The sequence below is a fragment of the Melanotaenia boesemani genome, chromosome 15 (genome assembly GCF_017639745.1).
Source record: "Melanotaenia boesemani isolate fMelBoe1 chromosome 15, fMelBoe1.pri, whole genome shotgun sequence".
NCBI classification, from domain to species: Eukaryota; Metazoa; Chordata; class Actinopteri; order Atheriniformes; family Melanotaeniidae; genus Melanotaenia; species Melanotaenia boesemani.
In genome coordinates this window covers 1,742,856-1,759,488 of record NC_055696.1, presented here as the reverse complement: position 1 = coordinate 1,759,488, position 16,633 = coordinate 1,742,856, and the positions used below count along the sequence as shown (strand labels likewise).

General features: G+C 43.5%; 1 protein-coding gene across 2 annotated transcripts; it reads right to left on the bottom strand.

Annotated features, from left to right (window-relative positions):
* Positions 1-548: 548 nt before the first annotated feature.
* On the bottom strand, positions 549-16,324 carry prdm15 (PR domain containing 15). 2 transcript variants are annotated; one of them, XM_042009063.1, is made up of 24 exons: positions 16,257-16,324; positions 15,622-15,661; positions 14,558-14,651; positions 14,167-14,320; positions 13,905-14,057; positions 13,712-13,820; positions 13,538-13,621; positions 13,210-13,410; positions 11,552-11,755; positions 11,350-11,444; positions 11,179-11,266; positions 10,919-11,086; positions 8,414-8,508; positions 8,156-8,287; positions 7,817-7,957; positions 7,466-7,629; positions 6,391-6,470; positions 6,125-6,244; positions 5,911-6,042; positions 5,666-5,749; positions 3,952-4,127; positions 3,754-3,834; positions 3,133-3,354; positions 549-2,248 (listed from the first exon to the last, which is right to left on the bottom strand). In XM_042009063.1, exons 2-24 carry the CDS (start codon positions 15,650-15,652, stop codon positions 1,712-1,714), a joined length of 3,345 nt encoding a protein of 1,114 aa, XP_041864997.1. In that variant the 5' UTR covers positions 15,653-15,661; positions 16,257-16,324; the 3' UTR covers positions 549-1,711. The 2 variants fall into 2 exon arrangements, with proteins under 2 accessions (XP_041864997.1, XP_041864996.1); XM_042009062.1 differs by lacking the exons at positions 15,622-15,661; positions 16,257-16,324 and having other exon boundaries at positions 14,558-14,971.
* Between the last annotated feature and the right edge of the window lie 309 nt (positions 16,325-16,633).

Below are 16,633 nucleotides of genomic sequence, written 5' to 3'. Positions count from 1 at the left end.
TTTCACTATTTCAAAGTCCAAGTGCTGTGTACTGCTCCTGTTGGAAACCTCCAGTATTAAGTGTTTTGGCTGCACCGTGTTTGCATTGTCTGCAGCAAGTATATCCCAGCCCTGAGCCATGCACATTCCTAGTGTCCAGTTTTATAGGGCTGCAAAGCTAGCCCAAATCATCAGCGCTCCACCACTGTGCTTAATGATTGGTGAAAACCAACAGCACGTACCAAACACATACTTTACATTATGACCAGCCATCTTCACTTTAGACATTTTTCAGAAAGTCTTGTGATTTGTTTGGACAGTTTTCGAGTTGTTTTTGTAAAATAAAAGTTCAGCCTTTCTGCATATTTTAAAAGCTAGACATATTCTCTTAAAGTAACACTACATAACTTTCAAGCCTCAAAACTGCACTTCTGACTTGTTTTGATGGCACACTGACATTTATCAAGCACATTACCAAAACCATCATCGCCCTGCAGCGTACCTGATAAATCACCCTTCGAACTGCTTTTTTCCCCTCCCGTTACGTGGCATCATGATAGAGCAACCTAACACCCCCCAGCTAGTTTACCCAAAGGACCAAACACCCAAACACAAGCTGGATGGCTTGTATGCAGTAGAGAGCAATGAGGACCTTTATTAGGAGAGTCCAAACAACCACTTTATAAATGCGTGGCAAACACAGGAGAGCCAGCTCTTCAGGTCAAGGTTCATCTGCATTTCAGGAATTAAAGATGGGTAGATAGTTTGAGAGAAATGGCAAAAAATATCACCCTCCCAGTACCTACAACGCGGCCTTGACTCTCCTCCCCGGAAGTTTCACAACCATTCACACATTGGGCCTCGTAACAAAGACAGTTTTGCCCGTGCAGGTAAACAATTAACAGGTGACAATGACTTGTTAGAGAAAGCAGATCGGTCAGGTGAGTTGGTGACACCACGTGACCTTAAAAACCATTAACATGTGAATGAGCTTTTAATGGGCCACCAGCTGGATAGAACTCCTGAAGAGGGGAAACTTCTTTAAAAGAAACAGGTTTACTGACCTGGAGGACTGAGAATCTACAGCTACATACAGGAAACTGCATCGCTTCTCATCTTATGCTTGAAAAACTAGCAGATGTGGTGAATTTTAGATTCTGACAACTGCTAATATTTATTAAAAAAAAAAAATCAATTCATTTTCCAAAAGCCTCAACACATACACAGACAACAACAGAAAACCCAGATGCATTTTGTTTGAAACAAACAGTAAAAAAATAAAAAGCTGCTTCTTTTTTCAGATAAACAATAATTACAGCTTACATGATTTAAAGTCACATGTCATCCGTGAACCTAGTGGAGGTGCTTATCTTCACAAAGTTTATCTTCCTCTTCTGCTCATTTCCGTCTTTCATTACAGATCTTACTAAAAAAACATGCATGCTTTTAAAGGCTGGTAAGGCATAGGAATACTTCATGTGTTGCTTTGGTTTTGACTGTTGGTGGTACGTCCGTGATTTTGGATCAACGCATCATTTTTAAATGAATTTTTAGCAGCCATTTTTTCCAGTATAAAAGGAAGGAAAGAAAAACTCATTTAATTAATTGGCTTCCATTGGACAGGAGAGGCATCTGGGTGGTGGTGATCGAAGCTTTGTACAGTCTGATAAAAATCTACTCTACTATGTAACAACGTCTGAGTGTGAGGTGACCCGCACCCCGCAGTGTCAGATCAGTAGCTGAACATCTGCTGTGCCGAGCTGCTCTGCTGCTGTGGTGTGGGGGGCTGACTCTGGCTGCTCCGCCCAGGCTCTGGCCCCTGGCTCTGAGCCTCCTGACTCTCCCCCTGAGCGCCTTCCACCACTGGGGTGACCTGGTTGCCCTCAGCAGCTGGTATGGGTCTCCAGGCCAGAGTTGGGGCCTCCAGCTGGTGGCTCATAGGGTTGACTAGAGTGGTGAGGTTGATGAAATGGGCGACAGACTGGGGTGCTGTGCCGCTGGTAGGACCCACTGTTTCAGGGACGAGTTCGGGGGGTCGGTTGTGGAGCATGGCGGAGCCGCTGACAGCGTCGAAGGTGACGGTGAGGATGGAGTTGTCCAGAGTGAGGGGCCGGTCGCTGGCTGTCAGGTGGCCAACAGCTACAGGCTGCAGGCTGGTGAACTGGGCGGGGGCGTGGCTGGTGATTGGTGTCACGGTGATGTTGGTCAGCCCCACTGAGCTGTTGGGGGAGGGGGCTGGCGGATTGCTCGGGTCTGTCAGAACCACCACCTGAAACAGCAGAAGGCAGGTCAATTATAGAGGGACATTTGACTCAGTTTATTGTCATCTAACAATCTCAGAAACATACTCCCACTGGCTGCTTTATCAGGTCCACCTGTTCCATTGCTTGTTAACATAAATAACTAATCAGCCAATCACATGGCAGCAACTTAATACATTTAGGCACGCAGACATGGTCAACACGACTTGCTGAAGTTCTAACCGAGTACCATCTCTGAACACACAACACGTCCAACCTTGAAGCAGCTGGGCTACAGCAGCAGAAGACCCACCTGATGCCACTCCTGTCAGCTAAGAACTGGAAACTGAGGCTACAATTTGCACAGGAACACTAAAACTGGACAACAGAAGATTTAAAAAACATTTGCTAGTCTGATGCGTCTTGATTTCAGCTGTCACATTCAGATGCTGGGGACAGAATTTGGTGGAAATAACATGAAATCATGGAAACATCCTGCCTTGTAACCACAGTTCAGGCCGGTGGTGCCATCTTCTGCTCTAAACCACAGTCACCAGATCCCGGTCCAGTAGAGCACTTCTGGGATGTGGTGGAACAGGAGATTCTCATCATGGATGCGCAGCAACTGTGTGATGCTGTCATGTCAGTATGGACAAAAATCTCTGAAAGCAAAAGGGCGTCCTACCCGGCACTAGGTGTACCTACTGAGGTGGTTAGTGAGTGTCTACTGCCATCTTTACAAGCCATGTACCAGCTGCTGGGGGTATTTGGTTCCTCAGAAAGAAAACTTTCAGCCAAAGTTTACTTAAAACACTTAAAACAGGCAAAGTCACTACATATTTGCATAAAAATAAGAGATTGGACATTTTAACAAATAACAGTGCAGGATCTCTTGTGAAAGCTGTATATCTACCTGCTGGATGCTCTGCACAGCAGAGCTCGTCTCCATCTCATCACCAACAACAACAGTGTTGTACTCCGGCAAGGGTTCGTGCCTTGGCTCAGAGAAATCGGCGTAGTCTTCAGACTCCGAGAGCTCCGGCTCAGCTGGAACCCTCTGCTTCTTCTTAAGTAGCCGGGTAGGCCGTACGGGTCGCTCCTGAGACATGCCGTCTTTTTCCAGGGTCAAGGTCGGCTGTAGATGCACAACATTTCACCAAGGCATAAAGACACTGAAGTCTGACCCGCATGTTTATAAAATCCAGATGCAAATGAGACTCTAATTTGCTTACGCCAAGAGAAACCCGGTATGCGGGTGGTGTTCCAGACAGTGCTCAACAACTGCTCTCTGAGGCAGCATTTATAAACGGTATTTTGTTGATATTATAACATCAGCTTATAGGAAACATAAGACCAAAACTTTGATCTGTGCAGATAAACCATCTCTCTGCACTGTTCCTCCATATGCAGAATGTAGAAAATCAAAGCAATTGTTAGCTGATTTCTAATAAAACCATCTTAAAAGTAGCTGCAGCATCAGTCCTGAACCATAACGGCTAGCGTGTCAGCTTGAAATGCAGAAGTTTAGTCTTACCTGTACAATACTGATAGACGAATTATTGATAGTGGAATTTTCCTGAAGATCATCAAACTCATCAATCCTCACAGACACCACCTACCAGCATAAAGGAGAGTGATATCAGATCAGCAGGTCTTTGATGTGGGACTAAATAACAGGTCAGACCTGAGTGGTGTCCTATGAGTCGTTCCCTGCAGGCCTGTCTACACTCACCTCAGGGTGTTTGCGTCGTAGGTGTCGGTTCATGGAGGCGCGGGTGGATACTTTGGTCCCACAGAGGTGACACGACTGTGCTTCCACCTTTTCGTGGGTCAGGTGCACGTGCTTTTGAAGCATGTACTCTGTCAGGTACTTCTTGTCGCATGTCGTACATGTCCACGTCTTCCCCACTGCAGCATAGAAGAAAACTGTGTTAAACATTTAGCTGAATAACTGCTTTTTACAAAGAGATGAAAAACAAAAAACATAGCTCAAAGGTCCGTTAAAGTCCAGCTGACACACAGAAATATGTCTGTTGGTCTTTTTCCTGTCCTCTCCTCTCCAAACGGTGGAGATGTCCGCCCTCCCTGAGCTGGGTTCTGACGGAGGTTTTCCCTTCCTTCATGTTAAAATGGAGTTTTTTCCTTTCTACTGTCGCCCGCCGCCCCATGCATGCTCAGGATAGGGTGCTGAATCGAAGTCGAGATTCAGTGCAATCCGTTGGTTTCATTAGCTTGGTGATTATTATCCATGTTTTCAGCTGTGTTGTTGTGTCTGTCAGCAACACATAGCAACAGTTCTGGACGGATTTTGATTAAATTTTCAAAAAAACTCAGAAAAGGAATAAAGAACAAGTGATTAGATTGTGGAGGTGATCTGGATCACTGCCTGGATCCAGGAATTTTTTAAAGTATTCTTCACTATGAGAAGATAGAAATCATTTTGCCATTAGAGCTTCTAACTAAAAAATAATGCCCACAAACATTGGCAGGAAAAGAAAAAGAAACTTACAATGTCCTGGAGAAGGTCTACGCTCTCTGAGTGCTTCTAGTTTTTATGAATTGGTTTTTATGAATGAGGACTGGATCAAAATAAACTGGCTCAAATTGATTTGTCTGTAAAGTGTCCATATATATGTCCAAAGACATGCATGTTAGGTCAATTAGTCACTCTAAACTCTCCCTAGGAGTGAGTGTGAACGGTTGTTTGTCTCTTTCTGTGTTGGCCCTGCGGTGGACCGGAGACCTGTCCAGGTGTACCTGCCTCTCACCTGCTAAATGCTGGGATGGACTCCAGCTACCACGCGACCCGTAATGGACAAAGCGCTACAGATGCAGAGTTAATTATTCTCCTTATCCCGAGATCGTGAGGCCAGATTTCACGCGATAATTATTTCTCATTATCTTGAGACATCTGACTTTTCTTGAGAACCACCTGCTGTAACCGGTTATAACGTGGTAACGGGCTGTTTTCAGGACACCTTAAAATGTGCAGTTAGCATCAAATTTACATGCTAATTGTAGCAAATAATGAGAACCTATAAAAGTAAGTTATAGATGTTAAAGTCATTTACTTCCTGGCCATGGTTTTCCCAAACTCAAACAAAGTCAGATTTATTTGTTTCATCATCGCTTTTAAAAACAAATCTTCTGTTACTTGACAGAACAGTTTTTTTTTTATAATTAAACCTGACATATACAGTAAAAGAGCTGCAAGATTCCAAGGCTTGTTTTCCATTAAATATATCTTACAATTAATACATAATTATAAGTGCTTTTTTATTTATTGTTAGTCAATGAAAAAAGCTGCACAGCTGCTTTATAAATCCCTGGGAAAAGTTTTATGTGCAGTGGAAAGTGACTAGAATGCCTGCGATTGTACTTATGATAATATATGGAGTACTGCGTAGTCACCAGGTTTGGTGATGAGTTAATATGACTTTTTTTACCTGTGTGTATGAGTTTGTGCGTTTCTAAAGTCGTCCTCTCACTGAACGTTTTCCCACACAGTTCACACATGAAGTCCTTAATACCTGCAGGCATGATGACAAATAATAAACAGAGTTGTACAAACAGTTGCATAAATCAATCTGTATCCCTGATTAGATAAAAGTGTGTGACCAGAAAGCAAATAAAAGATCAGTATGATTGACTAGCAGAACACCTGAAGTCCATGTCCTCGCCTCTTTCTCACCTGTGTGTCGCTTGTAGTGTTTCAACATGTTGACTTTTTGGGCAAACTTGCGATTGCACTCTTTACACTCGTACTCTTTGATGCCCTTGTGAAGCTTCATGTGGTGTCTCAGAGCATGTTTGGTCTTCATGCCTGCAGAGGAAAGCATCAATCGTAACAACTGAGCTGGTTCAACAGCGAGGAAAACGTATGGATGCTGCAAAGGCAACCTGACCTTTTCCGCACTCTGCACACAAGTAGTCCCGGTTGTCATCATGAACCCTGAGATGCTCCTTCAGCATGTCCTTCCTTGCAAATGATTTGCCGCACTTATTGCAGCCGTGGCTCTTCACCCCTGGATGATTATAGAACAGGCAACACTATTCATTAGACATCTAAAAGGTGGAGAAGTGGACGATGTTTTAGGGTTTTCCTTCATTCAGTTGAAGTTGCGTGTTTTAAAGCAAGTTCACACCGAATCTGGTGCTTCTGTGTGCTCACCAGTGTGGATGATCTTGTGCCTTTCCAGGTTACCGATACTATTAAATATTCGGCCGCAAATTTCACATGGATGGATGTACCTTCAGGAAAGAACAGGAGAGCAGGCCAAGTTTGTTTCTGTTCAGGTAGGACCATTTACATTTAGCAATGAAGAAATGACTCAGAAGTAGCACATAACCACTTCTTCTTTTCTGCATCCAAAATGCAATATCCAACATAAACGAAGTGTATATTCACAACTGCAGGGGCTGTATGTATGATCTTGGTCTTCAATGAAAGAAAATGTAAATAGTTATCCTTCTTAAAAGAAAACCACTTGGTTAAAACCTATTTCTATATCTGAAAATCTGAATTAGTAAGGAAACTGTGCAAAAGTAGAAACTAAAGTGAATCTGAGCAGTGATCTCCATTTGGACTCATACTTTTTTCTGTCTGCATGGTCTGTTTTCTTGCCTTTGCTAGGCATGTTTTTTTTTCATGGGCACCTCTATAGTTGGTCAGAGTCGGGAGAACCCAGGGATAGCCCCCAAATTCACCAGAATCACAATAAGGACACAGAAAGAAGTTAACCCCAAGATGGTATATCCCCGGAAGTGTGAATACTTCTCTATAAAACCCCTTCATCTTCATGGAAACTAAGACCTTCATGATTAATAAACACACTGTAAAGAACAAAAATAAGACATGCTTTATGATTTAGTGATTGTTTTTTGTTTGTTTGCTGCTCTTTGGCTGCTAACTGCTAAGTTTTTGTCCCACAGTGTTGAAACGGACATATTTTACTTTCCAGAATCTGCTTCTATATGAAACCTTGTTTCTGTGGTTTTGCTCTAAATGGTGAAACTATAAGAAGCTTTGAAGTGGACAGTGATGTTGTCATGTTTTACATGTCTGTATAACTGCTTGGGGTTTGAATTGTGTTTTGTTTGGATTTCAGTGCTTGGTAGAGTCTTGTAGCTCCCTGTGATTATGCTACATGTTCGAACTGGTGCTTCCCAGGATGTCAAAGATCTTCTGTCCTGCACAAATCTCATGATGGAGAGATAAATGGCAGCCACGCTACATGCAGTCTTACTTCTGCACTGCAGGGTCGGGCAGCTGCTCCCTGTGGATGACCAGGTGAGCGTTGTAAGTGGCCTTCAGCGCGAAGCGCCGGTTACAGATCCCACAGCCGTAGCCTTTCTCCTTGTGTTGCTCCATGATGTGCCTCAGGTACTCTTTGCCCTTTGCAAATGACAACTTGGAAAAGGAGGAAACTTGTGTTATGTGCTGCTCCAGAGTAAATTTATTACACTCAACACATCAAAAAGGTTTCATTTCTGCCTTGAATGCATGTCTTTCAGTACTTTTCTTCCAGATAAGTGAAGAAAGTATCTCATCAACTAGGATTAAATGTATTCTCCCTGGTTGCCAGGACAACGCTTACTTGACATTTTTTGCAGTTGTATTTGTGGTGCTCGGGATCGTCTTCCTCTTCGTCTTCATCTGTTTCATCGCTGTCTTCTGCTGAGATGCCGATTTTCTTAATGAACCCCTCTCTCTCCTGCTCATCCATCAGGGCAATGTCCTGGAACCAAAAGAGCTAAATGAGGCTCTTAAAACTGATGACGGATCTCTGGAGGGTGCCAAACCCTTTTTACTTGAGTGTGTTTTGGTGGCTTTGATGACAGATTTACACGCCTGTGTGCTGCAGTTTTCCCCCATTAAGTCCTGCACACAATGAAAGGGCAGCAAAAATTTCAATTGATTATCAAGAAATCTGCACCTTGAAATGCACGTGAATGTGATCTCTGAGGACGTCCACACGGAAGAACTTCCGGCCGCAGATCTCGCAGGTGTACTTCTTATCGCCATGAGTCAACAGATGCTTGTTCATGTTACTCCTGCAGGAGAACACCTGCACACACAGACATGCAGGTCACGGATAATGTGCTTGCGGACACCCACGCTGCATTTCTGTTCCTTCCTGGATTTACGAGGAGGTGTTTGACCTGCTGCTAACAGCGTCGGGTCGAGAGCTTACCTTGCCGCAGATGGGACAGGGTGACGGCTCCTTCCTGTACTTGGTCCCTTCTTCTCCATTGGCCTCCAGCTCCTCTCTCTTCAGATGTTTTGGTCCTGAACACATGCAGAAAGTGTTTGTAATTTAGTTGCATATCACCTTTTAAACACTTTAGCGAGTTTTTGATTTCTGCATTCGTGCAGATTGTAAATAACGACAGACACAAAAACTCATGAGTTCTTCTGTGTTTCACTGACGTGTTAATATTAGAAAGTTATTTGTAAAATTGTGTCTTGATAAGAATTCTGGTACGGTAATCAGACAAAGCAAGTAAATCGGGGTAATTGTGTTTTTGCCTCATTTGAGGTGGGATTTTACCCCAGTTCCCTCATGCTTCGATATCTTTCCAGTCAGGTGAAGGTTGCTTAAACTGGGTGAAAGGCTGGTAATTAACTGGTGAATCATGAAATCTATGTAGATGATCTGGTGGTGTTCAGTCCGAGCAGCGCTGCCCATCAGCAGCTCTTTTCTACTTTTTCTGCATATGGAGGAACAAGATATTAAACATAGTGCTAGTAAGCATTATAACTTGTAGAAATAAAGAAAACAAATGTCTAAAATACCCTGATTTGAAGTTAAAGTATCTGAGTATCTGGAATAAAGTTGAATATCCTTTATTAGAGAACAAATGGCTGATGTTGAATTTTGTACAGATGGAGTGAAGATGTCTGTTTTTTAAGTCGTATCATGCACCACTCTCACTACGGAAGAATGGAGCTGTCATCCAATGATAAAAAAAGGAACATGTCGCGTTATAACGAGTTAAGTTTTACTCTAAACATGTGAAACTTATTATAACATGGTAGGTCTTATTATATAAACGTGAAACACACCACCCGTATTATTGCTTTACTGTAGATGCAGTAGATCAGAGAAAAGTCTCACCGACTAAATGTGATGAAGATATTCTTCATTCTAGGCTGAGAAATGGCGAGTCTGCTGTTCTGGGATAACACAGGTAATGCTGACGTTGCAGCCTTAAAGCAGACAGGACTCTGTCTTCGTGTCGGCAGATTTATATCATCTTTATTTTAGTTTTCAGACGACAGCGAGGAGTAACCACTGGTACTTGTTATCCACAATGCATATAGACGCACACATGCATCATCTCGCTGCAATATTTGCCCCAATATTTCCAGGTCCAAACAAGATCTGCATGCTTTGTGTTTTATGTTCTAACAATAAATGCACTTCAGGTTGATAAAGTTCCATTTTCCCCCACTTGGGTGGCAGGTTTGCGCTTCCATAATACTGCACACTTGTGGTTGAACGACAGAAAGTCTAGTTACAGAGACTTTAGGAAGCTTATACTGATGCCATGCGGTTTTTGTTGAAGAAACCAGGATGGTGCTGTGTAAGCAGGATGTTTGTGGCCGTTTCAGTCAGTACGTTTCACACACGTTAATAAGAAATTTCATGTTAAAATTTATTTGCTGCCTCCCTTCTTCAGAATACTGAATTTAGGGACTAACGGAAAGATTCAGTATTCTAACTACCCGTCTCAATTGTGGAAGTACTGGCGCAGTCGTCTGGACTGACTGACTGATATATATTTTAAGATGTCTGTGTTGTATGTTTATCACTCTTCTTTTTATCGTTGACTTTGAATCTGTAATAAATAATTGAATTGCTGAGTTGTTGTATTCAGACTCAAACTAACTCCATCTTCTACTTAAGCCTCAAGTCGTTCCACCAACGCAGCTCAGGCTTGTTTAACCCAGAATATCTAACAAGCCTGAATGAAAGACGAACGACGAGTTGATAAGACAAAGAACACTAAAGACAGAAAGAGAGCTCCGTTCTTCTCATCAGCGGATCAAACACTGCAGAGTATGAAGAATACAAACATATTACCAACAAAAACAAGTTAAACTGCGTCTATTAACAGAACCAGGAAGATGGCAGACCAAGCGTATTCCACTTCACAGCATTTACCAGGAAATGACAGCCCAGTGGTTAGAACATTGATTTGGGCCCAGAAGACCTTCTCCTTGGCTGTCAACAGAAGTGATCCCCCCAGGTGGCCGGGAGGACGTTTGGACATGCTTTGAGACGGGACTTTAAGCCTGAGAGGTAGCCTGGTCCAGACCAGCACTTCGTACCACGGTACCTCAGCTGGGACTCATTTAAAACACGATGATGGGACTGAACTCCCACTTCGATGAGCCAGACTTATTGAAATAAGCAAAACTTTCCCATAATCCTGCTTCATGGAATACCCCTGTGGTGAAATGAAAGTCCTCATCAGGCTTCTTCATGGTGAAGCGCGGTGGAGGAAGCCTCATGTAATAACACGATGCTTTGCAACTGTCCATGCAGCCAAACACAGAGGGATCCACGAAGAAGAAAGACTTAAGCTAAAACCCAATGACCTGAGACTGGGTGGCAGCAGGACCTGCAGCTAAACTCAATCAGACATAAACAAACATCTAAATAACGTCTTCTGCCCACACTGGACTCACTCACCCACACTGTGCCTCCTGTGGTGCTCCTGCATCACGTCTTTGCGGTAGAACATTTTATTGCAGATTTCACAGGAGTACAGCTTCTCACCGTGCTTCTTCTTATGCTTGGACAGGTTGCTGTTGGTGGAGAAGAATCGCGAGCAGATATCACACTGGAACGTCTTATCGTCTGGAGACGGAAGGAATAAGGTCAAACAGGATCGGAGGCGGCGTGAACGTGGGGAAAAAGATAAATATAAAACATAAAAAAGCCCAGCGCACCTGTCCGGCAGTTGTGGAACTTAAGGGCATTCTCCAGGCGAAAGGATTTCTCACATGTGTTGCATTTATATTTGTACTCCTGGTCAGGCTGTTGGGAGAACATAAAAATCACAAAAACATTAACAAGCAGAAACTAAAAGCTCTGAAGCAGCAGCGTGGAGAGTCACTTACCACGTTCTTGCTGTGTTTGTAAGAGATGTGTTGCTTTAGACTCTCCTTACGACTGAATAACTTATCACATTCATCACATTTGAACAGCTTAGCCCCTGGAAGGACACACAAATATCACATTTATACATCCACCCAGTCAGTTTAACTTTTAAAAGCTCTATTTGACCTCAGATGGAGACTGGAAAGCGGAAACTTCACACACCGTGTGATCGGATGTGTCTGTTGAGGTTGCTGCTGTTCTGGAAGACCTTGTTGCAGAGCGAGCAGCGGTAAACTCTCTTGTGCTCTCTGGGTTTGTGCCTCTTCAGGATGGCCGAGCTGTCCGGGATGCTCATCAAACTGCTGCTTTCTGTTACTACTGCTGCTGAGGCCACCGGCTCCGAGGTCTCTGCCAGGGTCTTCACATCTGGACACATCAGGAATCTAATCAAAGAGCTGCAAATACGGCCCTCTGCCTTGTTACTTCATCACTTCATTCCCACAGGGTGTTGCACTGGTATCAATTCATTTACAAAACTATCGTTGGTAAGAAACCCTCTGTTTTTCTTTGCCTGCTAATCAAATTTTTACCAACATCTGGATGTTATGCTTTAGTAATTTTACCACCTCTTAAGTCTGCACCTCTTTTCAGTCATTCTTCATTCCAGTTTGCACCTACATCCCACCATTTACCTTCAATGATTTATAACGAACAATAGCTTCTGGTAAGTGTACCTGCTTCTAATTTGGTCTTGTCCTTGTTGAATGTAATGGATTTATTGTGTGATTACAGTCAAGACTTGAATGGTTTTTAATTGTCTAAAGAGTAGAGTCGCTGCTCCTCATCAAGAGGTTCTAGATGGAGTTGCTCGGCTTGTGTTCCAGGCACGTCCGACCGACGGAGACCCCGGGAAAGACCCAGGACATGCTGGACGGACTACGTCTCTTGGCTGGCCGGGAATGTCAGGATGGGCTGCAAGAAGTGGCCGGAGAGAGGGAAGTCTGGGCTTCCCAGCTTAGGCTGCTGCCCCACGACCCAACCCCAGACAGGCAGACGGACGAATGGACGGATGAAAATGTATATGCTGCTGCCTGTTGGCCAGGTCATGGCTGCAATATGAATTAGTTCTTAAGAAGGTTAAAACTTCCCTGGTTTAACAAAGGTATAGATCAGGGATCGTCAGTCCTGGTCCTCGAGGGCTGGTGTCCTACTTCACCTACTTCAGACCCAGACTTGAGCAGAACTTGATGTTGAGCTCTGCAGAAGTTTGCCAATTACCCTTTAATTTAAGTCAGGTGTGTTACAGCAGGGAAACTTCAAAAACCTGCAGCACACCAGTCCTTGAAGGCCAGTAAGGAGGATCCCTGGTACAGATCAAAATAACATCAGACACTTTTTAGAAATTTGCCAAGATTCATCAAGACAATCAGAAAAACTGAGTTTTGATTTGACTAATTTTGTATTTATGATCCTTTATGGTTGAGACGTGGGTGCAACGTGAGGCTGATCCTTTTGCACACGTCTACAGATGACCTGATGGATTTATAAAGACACCATTTCATAAACTGTATTATTAGTTACTACACACCACTTTCAGTTTTTGTGTACATGTACACACTGTCTTGTAAGTGAAACCTCCCATCTTTTCTTTGCTATCATCATGCCAACACATACAGAACTCTCTGAGGCCTTCAGATTACATAGCTGGAGTCTATGAATCTTACCAGCATGGTGAAGATTTGAAATGGATGATAATTCACCCTCCCAGAGAAGGCTGCTTGATGCAACAAGAAGTATCCAAGAACCAAAAAGTCTACAGGTACCTCTTTTAGCTGTTGGTATGAACTGTGTATCTTCGATGGGACTTAATGTTTTCTCACCTTTGCGTTTGCTGGTGGCAACAGCAGCTCCAGGCCTGCGTCCCCTGGCTCTTCTTCCACGACTCTGCCCTCTCTTGCGAGCTGAAGTGAGGCCCCTCTCCTCAACATCAGGTGCAACCAGGCCCTCCTCCAGGGGCAGAAGCTGGTTGATGGGAAGCTCAGTTACAGTCTTCACCTCACTGAGGTGACTCAGCATGTTGCCTGTGATCATTGGAAATTTGGTAGATGATCATTGCAGCTGAAACTACCAGAGATGACTGTTAACTTAGCTAATTAAGGAGTTGATAAATCTAGGCTAGGATGTAATGGAGGATTTGAATGATCCTACCTGCACTGTCGTCTTCAGCCACTGGGGGCATGAGAGGTCTACTTATCTCTGAGGACTCAATTTTAGCACATAAAGATGATGCATCTGAATAAAAGACAAACAAATAAATAAATAAAGTTACAACCGTTGGTGCTCTTCCTCTGCATCTGTGCTGTTATGTCTCAATAAATCCACCTGGTGGATGCAGTGGTGGTTTGAATGGAGGCCTCAGTACAGGTTTTTCCATCTTCTTGGCATAGAAAGCTCCATACCAGACTCTCAGCTCTGTTCCCGGCAGCACATCCTTGGAAACACACGGCAAAGGCAGAAGGTTGTTATGCTAAAAATAAGTGAGCTGGATGAGAAGCTGCAGCAGGCCTGAAGGTACCTGCGAAGTGTTGAAGTAAACATCATCATCCTGCTGATAAGCCGTCAGATTCTGGTGTTTGTGGTCCGTGGCCGGCCGGACCATCATCATCCAGTTGCAGTCCTCCTCACTGCTGCAGTCAAAACACACCATAATGCCATCCTTCTGGAAGATCTGGCCATCAGAAGATGAAGACAGAGGTTACTGATGACATTGCTCGTTATTAAAACAAAGCACAGCAGGCACGGTGTTCTGTCTGGTATCAGGATCCATCAAGCTGCACCTTCAGAGGGAACGCTCCTTCCCTCTCCAGCACGGGGACCCTCTTAGCCTCAAAGGGTCCAAATCGGGTTCTCTTGACAAGCCGACGCAGGACGAACACCCCCTCCTCCCCACTGGCCGCCTCTCTGATCTCCAAGCTGTTTGGGAGAGACGACCTGATCCAGGATGAAGCAACAAATAGTGGTGTGCAGGTTAAAATAAAAATAAATTTAGAAAAACGCGAAATCATGCATGTACAAGCACATACAAACTTGTGTAATCTCTCGGCAAGTCATGGATTTGTATTATTTCTATTTGACACAGAGGGGAAACCTGAATCTGCATCTGTATTGTTTTATACAGGTTGGATTTACCGTACACTAGTGGACGGATGACACACAGCTGACACTTACCGAGCTCGGCTGAGGACAAAGGAGTCCTGGACGGTAACCAGAGGCCCCAGTTCAGGACACTCCGAGTCATGGTACTGACCACAGTCCTCGCACCCTGTGAAACGCATCTCACCTGTTTGATTTCTCTCCATCACATAAAGTAAACTTAACTCAAAAGGTAAGGCAATCAGTGTTGTGTTGAATATTTCTCCTGATTAATAATACCAGCTGTTTTACTATTGTATCACCTTTACAACCAAGTGTAACGAGTAAGAATTAGTATTCACTCTTGTTTTGAGTTGCTTGGTGGATGATTTCATACTCTCACAGTAATAAAGGAAAAACACATATTGGCTATTTTGACACTTTATTAATTTTACACGGTCAGGGACTTCATCATGTGGAAGATCCGTAAAGAGTCACAACAGCCGAGCACCTCCTCCTCATGCTGGTGACCAGGCTGGTCTTATTTTGCTGTGTGATGACATCCCATTTCTCAACCAGGAAATGTTGAAGGTGGTCTGGGATTGTTGTGTTGGTCACTCTGGCACATAGAGCACGCCCCAGCTGATACTACAAGAGGGTTGAGGTCTGGACCCCAGAATCTCATTCTCATAAGTCTGTCTATCAATGAGGTACCAATCAGGTGCCAGTCATACATCTTTGATTGGCACACACCTGGCTGCACATCTTGGCCCATTTGTTTGGGGTGCTAGCTACACGTTTAACCGTGTTGCTCATTCCACAAAAAGCAAATCCCTACAAGCTACGCCTTGCCGTAAAGGTGACTAATCAAGCTTTCCAAAGAAGTACAACACAACACATGTGGTAATATTAAAGAGAAGAAACAATCAACCAAGCACATTTCCTTACTTTCTGTGTTTAGTATATAAATAAAACACACACACACAAAAGCTGCAGTTGATGTGACATCAAATTATCTTAAATAATCTTGACAATTTTTTTAAAAGTCTCAAATATACTGATAACTTATATGCGAATAAAATGATCAACCTATAGAACAAAACACATTTTAAATCCTTGTCTTAGTCCTGCAGCACAGAAAAGGATGGATTCATACTCACAGATGAACTCATCTGGTATTTGTTCAGCCATTATGAAAACCTACACAAACAAGAGAGGAGTTTGTTTCAGGCCTTTACGAGGGAACATGGAGGGAGAAGATGTGTTCATTAATGTCATTCTGGTTTTAAATGTTCTTTTCTTATACAGGAACTACTTGTAAGAGTGTATTAGGATGTAACTGAACTTCCGAGCCTCCTTACAGAAAATAATGTGAGATTCTTTAGCTGTACGTGAATGCATCAGCCTTCCGGACAACACTGAAGTGTGTTATGACAGTAATAGCTGCTTCTTTTTTTGGTGTGCATGATACAGCTGGAGCGCGCATATTAACGTCTGTTGACCGGGTAAGAGATGGGATCCAGGATTTGAGTCGTTCCCAACCTCTAGCCGGGTTTTAACTCCGATCTGAGCGGCTCCTCTTTACGATAATGTAACAAAGAACAGTCGGCATGGCGGATGGACCGGAGAAGCAAACCCCCAAACCGGAGTCAATGTTTTTTAACGCCAGCCAGTGAGCCGTGGAGGCGGCCCGGGAAAAGCCAGAGCGTGTCGGTAAAACCGGCTGCACCTTCACTATTAAACTGCGTCATCATTTTATAGAAAACTCTACAACATATATGAAGACACACGTTACCTTTTCTGCAAAACACCCTTCATTTATCGAGTCCTGACTCCGGGTTCCAATCCGCTCCAGAAACGGCGCAGGACCGGAAGCGCGCTGGCCAGGTGCATTATGGGAACTGTAGTCCCAGCAGAAGCGCAAGAAACAACCCCTCCAAAATATTTCGAGCACGAACAAATGAACTAATAAATAAGAAACATATAATGAAGTTCACTGTGGATATAATAATTGTGGAAAAATGTACTGAATCACCACAAACCCCATTTTTGTTTAATCAATATTCTAATTATAACTAGAAGCATTCAGAGTGCAGACATACACCAAGTCATTGTCATTTTTTTCTTTTTTGCCACTAATTGTGAACATTATTTTCCGAGTGCCCTAATGGC